This window comes from Melospiza melodia, chromosome 8, assembly GCF_035770615.1.
Source record: "Melospiza melodia melodia isolate bMelMel2 chromosome 8, bMelMel2.pri, whole genome shotgun sequence".
Classification (NCBI taxonomy): Eukaryota; Metazoa; Chordata; class Aves; order Passeriformes; family Passerellidae; genus Melospiza; species Melospiza melodia.
The window spans coordinates 22501997-22517595 of record NC_086201.1 but is presented as its reverse complement, the minus strand read 5'-3'; the positions used below and the strand labels follow the sequence as shown (position 1 = coordinate 22517595).

Sequence of the window (15599 nt, the reverse complement as noted above, 5' to 3'; positions counted from 1 at the left end):
AGACTTGATTAAAATTTAAAAATATCAGTGGGTCAAAACACACACTGCATGTGTTCACATGTCATCGCCTTTGATTTTGTTTTGCTGATTCAACATAACTTCCCTCCTGCTATCCTTAGCTATAACAGACACATAAGAAAGGGGATTTAGTGTGCCCAGCATGAAGATACATCAGCATTCCAATACTTAAAATAACTTTCAGCCATCTTGCAATTTTATTTGTGAAGCTGCTTATAATTTGAAGTTTAGAAAATATTTCGAGCATATATTTGCATTTTCAATAGTTTTTATGTACACATACTCTGCTCTGTTAACACTGCCCTGTATCTTTTAAAATGGCATCTGAAAAATTTACTCACTATCACTTTCCAAAGACAGATCTTGGCCAGAAGAGCTGGAAGAATTCCCAGCGAAACTTCTGTACTCCCAAGCTCAGAATTTGTAAACACTTTCTCTAAATATAGAGTAGGATTTGATCAGCAGTTAACTCTTCAGTCTTAATAAAGTCCTGCAGATATTGTGTATTAGATATTGAATGTTAACACTGGACCTTCCCAAGGTCTGCAGAATTTGAAGATAAATTCCTAATAAAAGAATTCAGGCGTGAGAGCAGGCAGATGTATAAAATAGATTAAATCAAAGCCTCATATCAATATTTATTTCTTTTTTATAATCATAAAATTATTTCTACTGGACATAATTTAGTGTGAGTTGTGAAATCTCTATTATCTCATTTTCAAAGGTACAAAAGTCTTGTTCAACACCAACAGAAACTATGGCTGATGAACACAGCTGAAATCTAAGTCACTTATAGGTAAGCACACTAACTTCTACTTGTCAGCATCAAAGTACTGATACTGCAAAATAACACACCAGAAACCCAGACAGTTTTGGTCAATTCACTCACCAGCATCAAAGGGAATTATGAGTGACACAGGATTTTTTCCGGTACAGGAACTTAAGGCTTACTCTCACAGCAGACAGAGATTTTACTTACCAGTGCAAGGACCTAGAAAAGCGGCCTGCCACTTATTAGCAGTGCTATGTAACAATTAAACAGGGAGTGATGATATCATATCCAATCAAAAGTGTATTTACACAAACTGTTACTTAGCCAAAGAATAGATCATGAATGTTTTCAGGAAGTGCACTGAACTCTGAGAGCAATAATGATTTTATTCTAATTATCTTCTAAAAACCTTTACCCAAATAGTAAAACTGACTCCATGCAAGTCACTTGATAGCCTGATTCAGTAGTGACTAAAAAGGGAGACAGTTTGAAAACCAAACTCTAGAGTTTGAAAACCAAACTCTACAAGCAGTGTCTTGAACCCTTAGAAATCAAAGTGGGAAGAAGGTTTTTTGGAGCTCCAGCCTAATTCTGTTCAGTTGCAGACCTGACTGAACAGGCTGGCAAGGGAGCTCCATAGCCCAAAGCAAGAATGTACACAGAGCACTGACCTTCCATGCCCAAGGATGCCATAGCCCACTGTTCCCAGAGACATGTAGTAATAAAAACAAGATTGAGAACAACTAGAAAATGGCATTGTTCTAGTTTGTAACATCAAGCTGTAAAGGATATCTAGCAACCCTCTGTGTGTGTTGAATGCTCCCTCAAGCAACCCTTAGGACCATTCCAACATGATTCTTCTTCCCATCTTGGATGGCCTAACACCACCACCAGTTACTCAACTTTTGAGTGTTTACCCTCCTAGGGATGTTTATACCCCCTAAAGACACAGGCATCCACCCCACTAAGCTGGGCATTTTGGCACAGGAGACTCATCAAGCGGCCAATTCTACCAACAAAATATTTAAGAATGTACTTTGAATTATTTTCTTGATTACAGCAATTTTCTTAAATCTAGATGAATACTGTCATGTCTGCTGGCGTTGTTAAAGTTACTTTATTTTCTTTGAATTAACTGCTGTACTTCACTTTTCAATGCAATTTAAATCATGAGAGATGTCTTCTATTTTAACAGAATCTGAATCATTATCAATTAACCACTCAAGTCAGAAAATGCTGGCTCCTTTATTTCCTCCATCATTGTAATTTCCATCTTATAGGAAGGATTCAGGTAAAAACAAGAGCTATTTCTGTAATACAAGGTTATATACTATTACAAGAACAACCACCAGTTTACAGTTTTTAATGCCTACAGAATTTTCAAAACTGCATGTCTGCATATTCAGAAAGAGAAAGGATCATAGAGAGATCAACTAAGTAACAATAACAAATAAAAAGTTGTCACTGAAAAAAGCTGTCACTGTCCACAGGAACCATGTCTAGTCACGTTTTCAGTCAGTCAGTCAGCTAGCTGAGGGTCATGTCATTACTTAGTTTCTGTAGAAAAAACACAAGCACAAAAATAGTATCAAAAAGCAACATACCTATTTTTATTTCAAAGTACATATTATAAAATATAATAATTACAACAGCATATAAATAAGGCTTTCAATATCTTTAGAAGAATAATACTAAAGTTTTAAGCATGCTTCTTTAACTTTTAAAGAAGTGCCTCTTTCAGCTGTGTGTAAAAGCCACCATTTTTTCTGCAGTACACTGTTGATACAAAATACAGCTATTTTTTTCAATATACACAACTATGATACAATTACCATTTTAAAAACATTTTTGTAGAGCAGTAAATCATTAAAATATATTAATACTAATATCAGGATTTCAATAAAGGTTTAAGTCAAAAAATTGAATGCAAATGAAATCAGTGATGCAGTACTTCTTCTAGACAAGAATAAAGAAAGACAAAAATAACCAAGTATTTTATGACAGAAAAAAAAAATTCAACTTAATCAGTAACTAAATAATTATTAAAAATACCCAGGTTTTTTCAGCAGGGAAAAAAATGCAATGAATCCATTTTCTGTGGGTTGAAATCAATCAGCAATGAGTATCAAAAGCCACAGAACTTTGCTCCACATATCTATGCCTGGCATTTCTAACACAAGCTGGTTAGAAACTCTGCTTTCTAAGGACTGTTTTAAAATCATATGACAGACATTTTGGGTGGGTTTGGGGTTTTAGTTTTGTTTGCTTGTGGGTCTCTTGCTTAGTAGTTTGGAGGAGAGAGGATTTTCAAGGGTGGGGGTGATATTTAAATAGAACTACTAGGTAGCAATGAAGATTAATTGGAATGCCACAATGCATTCTTCTGACAGACAGCAAATTCCTCCCTTTCTCTTCTATTTTTGAATGACACTGTGTGTGTAACCAGCATCAGACACTGCAGTGAGCTTTTCACAAAATATCCAAGTGACACAAAGAAAGGTCTGCTTTTAGCAACTGACTAGAAGTAATCACTGCAGTTATCTTCTCAAGCCTACACTGATGTAAAGCAAGATAATTTGAAGTGATTATTTCAGCCATAAATATTTGCTTAGCAGAAAAGGGAATAACCTCACACCCCAAAAAACTTACATTAGAACTTAAACTGGTGAAGAGAACCCTACTAGTCTGTATTTCCATCTTTTCTCTGCTACTTTTAACTATTCATATAAACAAATTAGTTTTCATTGACTGGTAGAAGAACCAGAACCAGAAAAATTCATTAGTGGATTAGTTCAGAATATTAATAGATGTGTATTCAAATTTGTCTGATAAACTAAGTTTGTTGCAAGGTAACAGAAAGTTCTTATAGTCAGAAGTTTGCATTGCAAAAGCATTATGAGCAGCATACTGTTCCATAAAACCTTTTTTAAGAACCAATTTTGTAAATTGTATTTTAAAAAATGCTGTTTGCATAAGAAGGTGTTGGGGAAAAACTTCAAATGTGTTAAAAAATCAATATTGTACTTAATTATTACATTGTATTACATTTATTTTCATAAAGATTCTAGAATTCACAGGTCTTATGAATTTTCATCAGAAAACCTTGTATAGAACAGACTATTTCAGAAATTCCGTCACCTTGTTAGAGACAAAAGGCAAGCAGCACAACAGGACTTAAGAAAGGAATTTTTTGTTAAGAGGCAATGATTTCCTTAAGTGAAAACTCACAGAAGTTTTAGCTAGGAAGGTTATTTCCTACAGCTAAAATTGAAAATGAAAAAAGTTAGTATTCTCACATCTTAAAAAAAAAAAAAACACAACTATTTCAGAGGTAGGGAGAATTGCATCTCTTTTCACATGCACAATTTAACACTTTAATCAAAAGCAAAATATAAGCCCCTAAATTACTGCAAGCTTGTCAGTCAGTCCAGTGCAAAGTCAGGCAGTGGGAAAATCACTTTTATGGGCAAGCCCTTTTGAAAGGCAATCTTTCCTTTTAGGTACCACTTCATTTGTATTTAAGAAACCAACTAAGGGACAAATGAACAAGTAATGCTGTCTCTCTATCCTGAAAAGATAGATGCCAAGACAACCTGCTAAGAAACCTTAAAATTGCATTCATCAGAGTCGCTGATTAAAAAAAAAGTTTCAATTAAGTTTTAGCTATAATTCCATGCAGAAAAAGAATTCCCAGAAATCCAACTTATTAAAACAAAAGTTGTGTACAAAAACTAAGGCCATGTTTAGTATCTGCTGCTTATCAAAAAAGCAACTGGGAGGTCCTTAGAAGAAAAGGAGCTAAAGAACACTTTGGGCAAAAGCTTTTTTTGGTCTTTGCAACTCTGGGGTCACAGAGAATATCTATACAAAGAAAGGTACAAAGAGTGAAGCTTAGAGGGAAAATACTGATGCAAACACAGTCATGTGATATTTTCTGAATTAGTTAAATCAACACTTCATATCCCCTAGGAACACTTCATATCCCCATATGGTACTGCAAATATCTGGAAGTTATAGTAATATTTGAGAGTTATTTTGTAGAAAAAAAGGCTTAGGCTTTTTTCTACCCCACTTAGGCTTTTCTCCCCCAACTATATTCACCTTTGGCAATAGTCCTATGCTGAAAAAAATAATTCAAAAATGTGATGAAAGTCAATATAATTTGAAGCAAAGCAATGTTTTAAAAGAACAACAGAATTTTGGTTCCCGAAGGCAGTAAGATATAAAGCATCTCTATAAGTTTAGCTAGATTTTACAGGCCATAAGCATAAAATAATTAAGTTCTCAAACACCTATCTCAATTCCTTAACCACAGGCTCTGCTTTATTTTCTCCACAATCACATATTTCAATCACACCTAATTTCTGAGACCCAAATATCCCAAGCCTTTGGTTTCACCTGACAATCTTACCTGTCCCCCCCAACCTTTTTTTATTTACCCTGTCACTCCTCTGCCCTTCAAAGGCTCAACCTTTCATCTTTAACCAATGCCACTGAGGGCATATGATAGTAATGAAAAAAAAGACACACACAAGCTTATGTCTGTTTCACTGTTTATTTTTTGCATACTCTTTTCAATGTCAGCTGATTCTCCCAAGTACAAAAGTGATATTTCTATGAACATCCAGATTGATTTTAATCAACTGGTTCATTTTGTTTTTCAAGGATTATAAAAATTGATTTTTATAAAATAAAGTGCACGTGCGTATATATATAAAAGCATACACACACCCATATAGATAGATATATATATGCATGTGTGTGTGTGTATACACACACAGATATATCAAAAATTATATATATGGAAATATATATTACATATAACTAAAGTATATTATAAAGTACATATATTACATATAACTACAGTAATATATATATATATATAATATATATATATAACTAAAGTGATATGTATGTATATACATACACGTGTGTGTATGCACACACAGATATATCAAAAATTCTATTTCAGTTTGCTAGCTAAGAATAGAGTTTCTCATTCTGTGTTTGTATCTACCTGCAAACTCTTAGCCTGTCCCTGAGTGAGGTACTCCAGCCTGGGTAGGAAGAGCCCAGCTGGTGGGGGCACTCACCTGCTCAGTAAGTTCTCTGGCGCTTGTTGGGCTCCTCGGAGGGTGAGTCTGCCAGCCTCACCTTCAGCCTCACACCATTCACAATCTTGCCATGCAATGCAGTTATGGCCTCGCTGGCACTTGCTCTGTCTGCAAATTTTGCATAGGCCACGTTTTTTCCAGCCACAAGATAAACACTTATCAATTGTCCAAAACGACTGGGGGAGGAGAAAAAAAGAAAAGGTCATTTACAGATTTTCCTGCAAAAAAATATCCAGTCTAAAGCACAAATGATTTGTTAACTGCAAAACCAGGATTTTTATATCTATGCTCCCAATTTGCATATTCCCCTCTCTTGAATTAGGGGCAGAAGTACAAATGAACACTAAAAGGTTCAGATGTTTTCTATGAAATACTACAACAGAGCCACAAATATCAATTATCTCTCTCTTACTTACAAGAATATGTAAAGCTGATCAATATTACAGTCCCCAAACAGCAAATGGCACTCAAAACACCCCATAAAAACAAAACAAGAAAAAGCCCCAAAGCAACCAAAAATAAGACATACACACCCAAGCTGGCAGGTAATTTGGAAGCTAAATCTGCATCTCACTTAAATGAACTTGCACAGTTGTAATTTTATCTTTGAAAAGGTGTCACTGAAATGACTCAGAAAGCAAGCATTGCAGCTTCAGGCAAAAATAAGAGTATTGCTTTTTTCTATTTTTTAGGAAAAACAGAATACTCATATGATTCTTAGACAGATCCATAAGTATTTTTTAAAAATTGTCTGCTTGCTTCTTACAGAAGTTATACTAAACTGTCAAGTCTCAGGTCCATAGCCTTTTCCTCCACCAGTATCTGATTAAGAAAATCCACTATATCATACTGGTAAAATTTTGACTTCCACACAAACTGCTTTCCCCTCCTGATGCTTTTAAAATATTTTGGCTTTCCAAAGATTTATTCCAAATGCAAGCTATTAGAAAAGGGAAATGTCTCTTTTTTCAAGAGTATATTACAAATTAATAATATAAAATAGTGAAGAACTGCTAATTACAGATTTTTTTAAAGATGGCAGAAATTATCTCAAGTCTTTGCTCCACATAGGGAGATACAAAGAACAGTTGAAACAGTGTTAGAAGGATGCAAGCCATTATAGTGTATCAGGTACACCTACAACAACACCCTACACTTGCTCCCCGTAGGTTACTGTGGAAATTTATCAAAATAGGTAAATGCCTAAAAAAGATAAGTAAAAGAAAATGTAAAATTAATAAGGAAATAGCAACTGGAACTACTACAGGTTTTGGTTAAAAATCTGCATCTGAAGACTAGACATTTTACTTCAGATTAAGTAAATTGATAATAAAGTTGCTATACTGATGATACTGCAGATGTGCTTCGACGTGAATCCCATTAAACACATCTTTCAAAAAGTAACTGTTACCTACTGTTCACTTAGGACTTCATAGTCACTGAGCACTGCCTTTTCTGGAAAGAGTTTTCAGGCCCTCTTTTATATTTTCAATATTTACTTTCAATATTTCACAGTTTGTTTCCTTTTTGTTAGGGAACATTTATTTGTAGACAGAGTCTTACCAGAACACATCCTCCAGTACATTTACTGGTAAAGGATGGGGATGAAAAAGTATGAAAAGCCTTTCCTTCACAGAAGTGTCAGGTGGAACTTTTTTTTTGGGTGGTGGAAGTATGGCATCTGTTTGGGGCTGCAGCAACTGTGGGGCAGAAGCTCCTCCAAATGCTTGCTGAAACAAGGGAAAAAAAATGCAAGCGTAAGTTAACTGGTCGTGGGGGGCAGAGGAAGTAATTTTACCTTTCTTACCATTTTTGTTCCATTACAGGACATAAATAGGCTCTGTGAGTTCTAATCTTCATTACTTTATTTACTTTAGTTATTTCATTAAACTGGACAACAAATCCAAGCAAGGTGAGACACGCTTTTAGGGAATAAAGATGCAGCACATAGACCAGTTTGCAGAAGCAGGTGAGCAGTGCTCTTTATTGGCATCCGTGAGGTTCCTTACAACAACTCGGAAGCGCACCAACGGCGTCCGTGATCGGAACTTACAGGAGGCGTCCTGTACTGCTGCACCATGGCGCCGCTGCCGCGCAGCGCCGACGACACCTGCGCCGTCACCAGCTGCGTCGCCATCTTCCTGATCAGGCTGCAGGCACAAGTGACAACACACTGCTTTCAAGAGAGAGCTGAGTAATCTTACATTTAGCAAGAGAAAGTAAGTGTTAATGCGCATCAGAGTATCTCTAGAAATCTGTAATAACGAAAATCACAACAAGGCTTTCATGACAGCCTACGGAGAGATCTGAAAGCCTGCACACTAGCTGCAACTCACTGAAAACATTCCTTCATCACCACTTGGAGATACACAGAATTACTCTTTGGGGTTTTTAACACTCTAGGGGAAAAAAAATATTAAATTATTTCTACAAGGGCCCACCACATTTTGTGAGGCAGGCCTAAAAAGCAAAACAGACAAAAAAAATTCCATGTGTTTTCATAAAGAACACAGAGATTCAGTTCAGAGATCAAAATATTACCATAGAAAGTTTACTTCCAGCTGTCATTTTCCAGAGATTTTTCTTTGTTCTGTTTCAGAGTAAGAAAAAGCAATTGCTCTTTTTGCATAGATACACAGCCAGTGTTGCAAGACCATATAGGAATTATTGAAGAATGAAGATTGCAATGTCAGATCAGCCACGCACTTCTGAAGTGAGTCACTCCACTGCCCCTCCTTACTGCCTTAATCTCCCAGAACAGGTTTGACATGAACTAGACTCCTTTAGGATGAAACTAAGGCAAAACACTCACTGCAGGAGATTACTTAAGCTGCTCCACCTTGTACTGAGCATTTAAAACACAGGAAGAAGTCAGAGATGGTCAAACAGCTGAGAATTCCCCACACTGTGCCAATATCAGATCCTCAGTACCCAGAAGTTTTACTCTACATATGTGCTTCACAAAACTACTACTTGCACTACTGTAAACGCAACCAAGAGATTAAGTACATAAATCTAGTTTTAATTCATAAACCTCATCAAAAATACATTCCAGCCTTGTTACATGTTATTGACAGATTCTTGCCAAATCCTAAAATTTTAGATAGTATCTTAAGACTATGTATTTTAATATTTTCTTAATCTACCAAGACTACTAAGTTTCAAAAGGCTGGTTCTAAACCATTCAAGAAGAAAACCTGAAACCGAACAGTTTCAGAAAATACTACTGGCAAGCGTGGCACAAGCTCACAGTGATAACTGATGTTACACCTTATGTTACAAATGTGTTTATTTTATATTTTGCTCTCCAGAATGTAACTTCCAGCTTTGTAAGTTGTACTTACTCTGAGCTGTCATTCCCATCTTCTAGGAAAATGACAGTTAGTCGATTTCCAGGAGGATACTCAAAGCCGTGCAGTTTGTACTTGGCATATATAGCTGAGGCAGCAGTGCTGTACTGAATCACAGCGTACCCTGCAAGCACCGTGCACACAGCGTCAGCAGGAAACAGGGAACTCCTCAGAACAAACCACACTCACATGAGCAATGCATTTAAACTGCACATCAGTCATGGATGACACAAAATTCTTAAGTCTTTTTAGCACACATCATTATTACTTCATCACTTTTATTTGTGAAGGAAGCTTCAGTGAAATTTACTAGTGACAGATGAGCTGTATTTATGCTAGCTTGAAAAGCTGACAGTAAAACCATACAAATGAAAACACATCTTCCTCAATACTCCAGAACTAGTAACAAAAGGATACATAATTTTATTTAAAAATGCAATTATCCCATCAACAGTGAATTTCAAGAACTGTAAAGTTAAAATATAACTTTCTGAATCATTTACATTTCAAATATCTTGGAGAAGAGATCACTTCCATATTTGTCTCAGCAGCAGTAAAACAAGACTGAAACCAAACAACCTTTCAGTAGAAAACATGATCCATTTTAGAATTATTTAATCCCCATTTACCTATGTCAACTTCTACACACGCACATATTTCAGAATAAAAAATTCTGAAGATCTGTTTAGAGAACATTTTATTTTAATGTCTCATCATTTCTGAAACTTCTTTATTTATTCTGCCTCAAACTATTATTTTGACCAAAACCCACTTAGCATGACTTTGATTCTTGAGTTTTTATTATCTGAAGGTAAAGGTATAAGCCCTATGTGTAAACAGGGGTTCAAACAAAACTGAATTTTTGGGTGTATGCAGTGATAGCAGCAACAACCACTTGTTTCCAACGAATGTACTGTATTTTGCAGTGCAAATTAATTAAGCATAATTACAAGGGATTCCCTTCAGAGAAAAAAAAAAAGATGAAAACCTTTTGTACTTTTACTTACCACTATTGGTATGAGGGTCTCTCTGCACATCACAATATTCCAGACCTGGAACTAAATCGAAGAGGGCAAACAGCTGCTCTTGAATAAAGGGGAGCCGAGACACCACCGACAGGCGCTTCGAGACTGGCTCTTGAATTCGGGTCTCAGCTTTTTCAAAGCTACAATATTCTGGCTGCATACCTCAAGAATCAACAAAATAATCTGAGTCATCATACTTGCATGCCTACATTTCATGCCCATGTTACATCAGACTTTTAAAAGTAATCCAAGTCAACTATATGCTGAAGGTGATGTGTTGATTTCACCAGTGCCGGTCACAAAATAACTGGGCAACCAGAGCAAAGCAAGCCATAAAAGTAGAGAGCTGAAATTCCTGCCCAGTTTCTAACTTCAACATCCAATCTACTATTGAAGTGTTGACCTAAGCCTCCATCAGCCTCCCTTCCTCCAAACCACATTATTACTTAGTAACCATACTGGAGACTACAAATCATTCTTAGTGTAAAAAGCTGTGACTTACAAAATGGAAGCGTATTTCCTCTTAGTTCTGGTCTCATGACATTACTGTAATAATCGTGTTCAAAAGACTCAGATGACTTGTTTTTCGGTTCAGCCAAAATGGCCCTGTAGCCTGAAAGAAACAACCACACAGATAACAACACCTCAGCACATCTCAGTTATCTGACCAGGCCCACATTCTTCAAGTTCCATATTTAGAAACATATTATTCAGATAACCCAGTAAGTGCTGGCTTTAGAGGAATAACTAAATTATAACTCTTGAAGTCTGCCCAAATAATTTTATGAAAGTTAACAGCTTTCAAATGGAATTACTCCTACTCACAAGTTAAGCACGACAGAGGCTAACTGCCATGAGAGTGACTGAGCACTGGCACAGGCTGCCCAGAAAAGCGATGGAGTCTCCACGCATGGGGATATTCAAAGGTCACCTGGACATGATTCTGGGCCACCAGTACCCAGGTGACCCCGCCTGAGCCAAGAGGTTGAGCAAGATAACCTCCAGAGTTCCCTTCCAACTTCAACCATTCTGTGATACTTAGCAGGATTCTGAGATGCTCCAGAAGCCATCACCTGAACTTCTGTGCTAAAACAGTAGTTTATGGATGTTTTACACTGATCTACGTTTTGTTTCTATGAAAGAAAGGGTATTACACTAAAGCTATCCAACTAATTTCATTTTAACCTCACAGCAAAAAGGAAATACAATTTGATTGTGAAGTAATCTCTGGTTCGTATTCCTATACACAAATATAATTTCTGTAAAACCATTTACGATAGATACAATGCAGAACCACCACACACATTACTAAGGAAAAAAGAACCAGAGAAAGCCATAAAAAACATCAGAACAACAAATAACCACACCCCAAGTTGTTTCATATTTGTGATTAAGCAACACTGAACAGGATGTAGGACTGGAAGACAGCTGTTAGGCTTTTAGGAAAACCTTTCCTGTCCTGGATGAGCAAACCCAATTTCCTCTGCCTCTCCTCCAAAGTCTTGTGCTTCCAGCCCCTGACATCTTTCCACCAGCCTCACTCAAATTCATAAACTTTTGGTACTAGAGTATAAGTGACAAACTATAGAATCACAGAATGGTTTGGGCTGGAAGGAAACTTCCATATCATCGAATTCCAGCCCCCTGCCTTGGGAAGGGACACCTTGCACTACACCAGGTAGCTCAGAGCCCTATCCAGCTGGCCTGGAACATTTCCAGAGATAGGACATCCACAACTTCTCAGGGCAGCCTGTTCCAGTGCCTCACCAGGTGGCTGGTAATAAATAAAGCATACAAAGTCTTTCACTCTATAACAGATAAATCATGGCACTAAACAAAATCACACTTCCCCCAGTTTCAGTTAGCATGAATTTATTCTTAAATAAATGTGATCACAACAGAGTCCCTATGTATCATAAAATATATTTTATATAATCAATTTTATATCAAATATATTTTATTAAAACTGCCTATTTGCAAGGACAAATTAAAATATTTTCCTGTGTATGAAGCCTACACTACAGATCAATAATCATGCATAAAAGAAAACTGTGTCCATTTCCAAACTCTTCTCACTGATCCTACTTGCAGTTTGGTCCTGAAAAGAACTTTGTCTCAACATGTTTCTGCATCATGAATAATTTAGCTGCAAACAAAACTAAAAATTATAGGTGTATTATGATGATGCACACTTATTGGAAAAAACCCTTAAAGAATTCATTGGATTCTTACTTCGATCACACTCCTCAATTGCTAGGGCAGCTTGCGATGGTTTCAGGTACCTGACGTAGCCCAAACCTTTACTTTCTCCAGTAGTCTTGTTTTTAATAATGCTGCAATATTCAATGTCTCCATACATCTAGAACAATGAAAAAAATATATTAATTTCCAATGTGAAAACCATTAAAAGTTCCATGTGGCATGCCCTTCTAATAATTTTAGAAAAAGGCATTTTAAAATAACAACAAACAGTGAATCAGAACCTTGAACTTCTCACGCAGATCCTCCTCCGTGTAGGTTTTTGGTATCATAACAAAGATTCGTGTGAGCTCCTCATCTTCAAGATCTCGGTGGCTTCCAGAAGCTCTTGACTGTGCAATAAACACCTAACAAAATAATTACATAGTTAGCAATTACTGGCAAAAGGGTCTAAGACACATATCAACAAGCAAGTGAAATAGTTAAACTATTTTTGTATTTATTATTCACATAAGCTGCCTTAGCATGGAGAGAAAAGAACACCTGTGACCACCTGTGATAAAAGACCTACAAATACAATAAATCCCAAACAGGACAGGGGCCAGAGAAGTTCCTAACTGGGGATAATGAGGACTGGTGAGAAATACCACTGCTGATTCAGCAGCACTGTCAACATCACCGGTGTCAGGTAGCAAAGAATGCATTATTGCAACACACCTAGTACAGCAGTAGTAGAAACAAATAAGCAAGCAAGGACACAAGAAAGCCTAGCAGCTTAATAAAACCGGGCTACTGCAGCTCAGTGTGAAGCTAAGTTGGCAGGCCTACTGCTCTATCACAGGAGGATCACAGCTTCTCATATCTGTTACTGTTAAAATCTTTTTTAGTTATTGAAATAAATTTCATCTCAGAAGTGCACACCAGAAGACAACAAAGAAAAAAAGCCCAAGTAAATCACAAACAAACAAAAAACCAAAACCAAAACAACCAAGTAAGAAAGACTTTCAAAGCAAGCCTGCTATTCAAAAGTAGCAACTGATTTCACAAAGCTCTAATTTATTTTTCTAGTGGCCATGCAAGGGCGTGAAACTCAGATCTTTTGACTTCCAATGGCAAGCTCATCAGAAAATATTTCAGTGACTCAATACAAACTCATTCATACTTTCTTAGTACTTGGTGAACAGGAAAGCAAATCAGGAAGCTGAGCAGTTCCATAAATAAAAAAAAAAAAAAGTTTTGAAAAGGGTTCACAAGCTACAAAACCAATATAAAGCATACTGGCAAAACCAGCTCTATTTATTCCCAACTATTCTGCTTCCAACATTTAAAATATAGGAAAGCATCTTTGTCGGGAACACGCGCTCACTTCCGGGCGCGGCATTTTCCGCAGGCCCGCTCCAGCGCAGGCCGCCCGTGGGACTCGGGGGGCGGCCCGGCCTCACGGGAGCCGCGGCCGGCCGTGCCCGGGAGGGGCCGGGCCCGCCCGGGCAGTGCGGCCAGGCAAGGCCGGCCAGGCGGCGGCTCCCCGGGCCTGCTCCCCGCCCGCGGCTCCCGCTGCCCCCGCTCGGCCCGGCCCGGCCCGGCCCGGCCTGCGAGCCCCCGGCCCGCCCCCGGCCGCACCTTGATAGGCTTGCTGTCGGGGAGCAGGCTGCGGCCGTGCATCTCCTCCATGGCCCGGCAGGCCTGCGAGCTGCGGGCGAACTTGATGAAGGCGATGCCGCGGGACTCGTTGGTGCGCCTGTCCCGCAGGAGCCAGATGTTCTGGATGTCCCCGAAGGGCGAGAAGCGCTCCCGGATCAGCGCCTCGCCCGTGTCCTTGCCCAGCACCACGAAGACGCGGCTGTTGGGCGGCTCGTCCAGGCACTCGGCCGACAGGCGGATGCCGCTGCTCTCCTCCATGGCAGGGCCGCCGGACACCGCGGGCTTCTCCAGGGCTGCGGCAGGGAAGGGCAACGGCGCCTTTTCCGCCGCCGATACAGCGCGCCCGCCCCTTCCGCCGTCCCTTCCGCCGCCGCTTCCGCTGCACCGCCCCGCACAGTCCCTCACCGCCCCGCACAGTCCCTCACCGCACAGTCCCTCACCGCACAGTCCCTCACCGCACCGCGCACACCGCACCGCGCACACCGTACCGCACCGCGCACACCGCACCGCACTGTCCCTCACGGCACCGCGCACACCGCACCGCGCACACACCGCACCGTCCCTCACGGCACCGCGCACACCGCACCGCGCACACCGCACCGCGCACACCGCACCGCGCACACCGCACCGCGCACACACCGCACCGGTCGCACACCGCACTGCGCACACACCGCACCGCGCACACGGCACCGCGCACACACCGCACCGGTCGCACACCGCACCGCGCACACACCGCACCGTCCCTCACGGCACCGCGCACACCGTACCGCTCACATACCGCACCGGTCGCACACACCGCACCGCGCACACACCGTACCGCGGACACCGCACTGTGCACACCGCACTGCGCACACACCACGCACTCCGCCCCGCGCACCGCACTGCCCCGCGCACACCGCACCGCGCACGCACCGCGCACTCCGCACCGCACCGCGCGGCTATTCGGTGCCTGCAAGGACGGACGGAGGGCTGGCGGAGCGCGTTCTGCCTGCTCTTTTTCACAAGAAAATTAAATATTCAGAAATCCCGCCTCCCTGTCAGATAAGCAGATGCAGCTGACAAGTAGAAGGACGTGATAACATTTGGTACTTTTTCCATAGATCTACTTTTTCCATAGATCTGTGTTGAAAAAAGTGACATGCTCTCTATTCAAGAATATTATCAGTGCCACACTGCTGGAAAATATGGAAAGCACAAGACAGGACCAAATATTGGTACGATTTCCAATACTCAGTACACCAGGTCGGAAGGTTTCTATCTTTCCCAGAACACTGGAGTGTAGGGCAGATTTTAATTCCTGATTCTGGAGAGCTTTTAGATTTTGTTTGCTGGTCACTACCCCCTACTGGCATCGTGCTGTGCTGCAGTTGTTGCTTGACTAAATACCGTCCCCTACTAGTATGCTATGAGTGTTGGTCTTTCTTGTGCTTTTCACAGAGAAAGTCTTGAAAAACAGTGAAACATCTAAAAGGGAAAGTAT

General features: G+C 39.8%; 1 protein-coding gene across 1 annotated transcript; it reads right to left on the bottom strand.

The window, feature by feature from the left end:
* Window positions 1-2016: 2016 nt before the first annotated feature.
* RBM45 (RNA binding motif protein 45) lies at window positions 2017-14458 on the bottom strand. Its single transcript, XM_063162200.1, has 10 exons — window positions 14099-14458; window positions 12763-12885; window positions 12512-12638; window positions 10782-10892; window positions 10262-10441; window positions 9249-9378; window positions 7958-8054; window positions 7468-7634; window positions 5884-6080; window positions 2017-2347 (listed from the first exon to the last, which is right to left on the bottom strand). The coding sequence occupies exons 1-9, from the start codon at window positions 14375-14377 to the stop codon at window positions 5888-5890; spliced, it is 1407 nt and encodes a 468-aa protein (XP_063018270.1). The 5' UTR covers window positions 14378-14458; the 3' UTR covers window positions 2017-2347; window positions 5884-5887.
* Between the last annotated feature and the right edge of the window lie 1141 nt (window positions 14459-15599).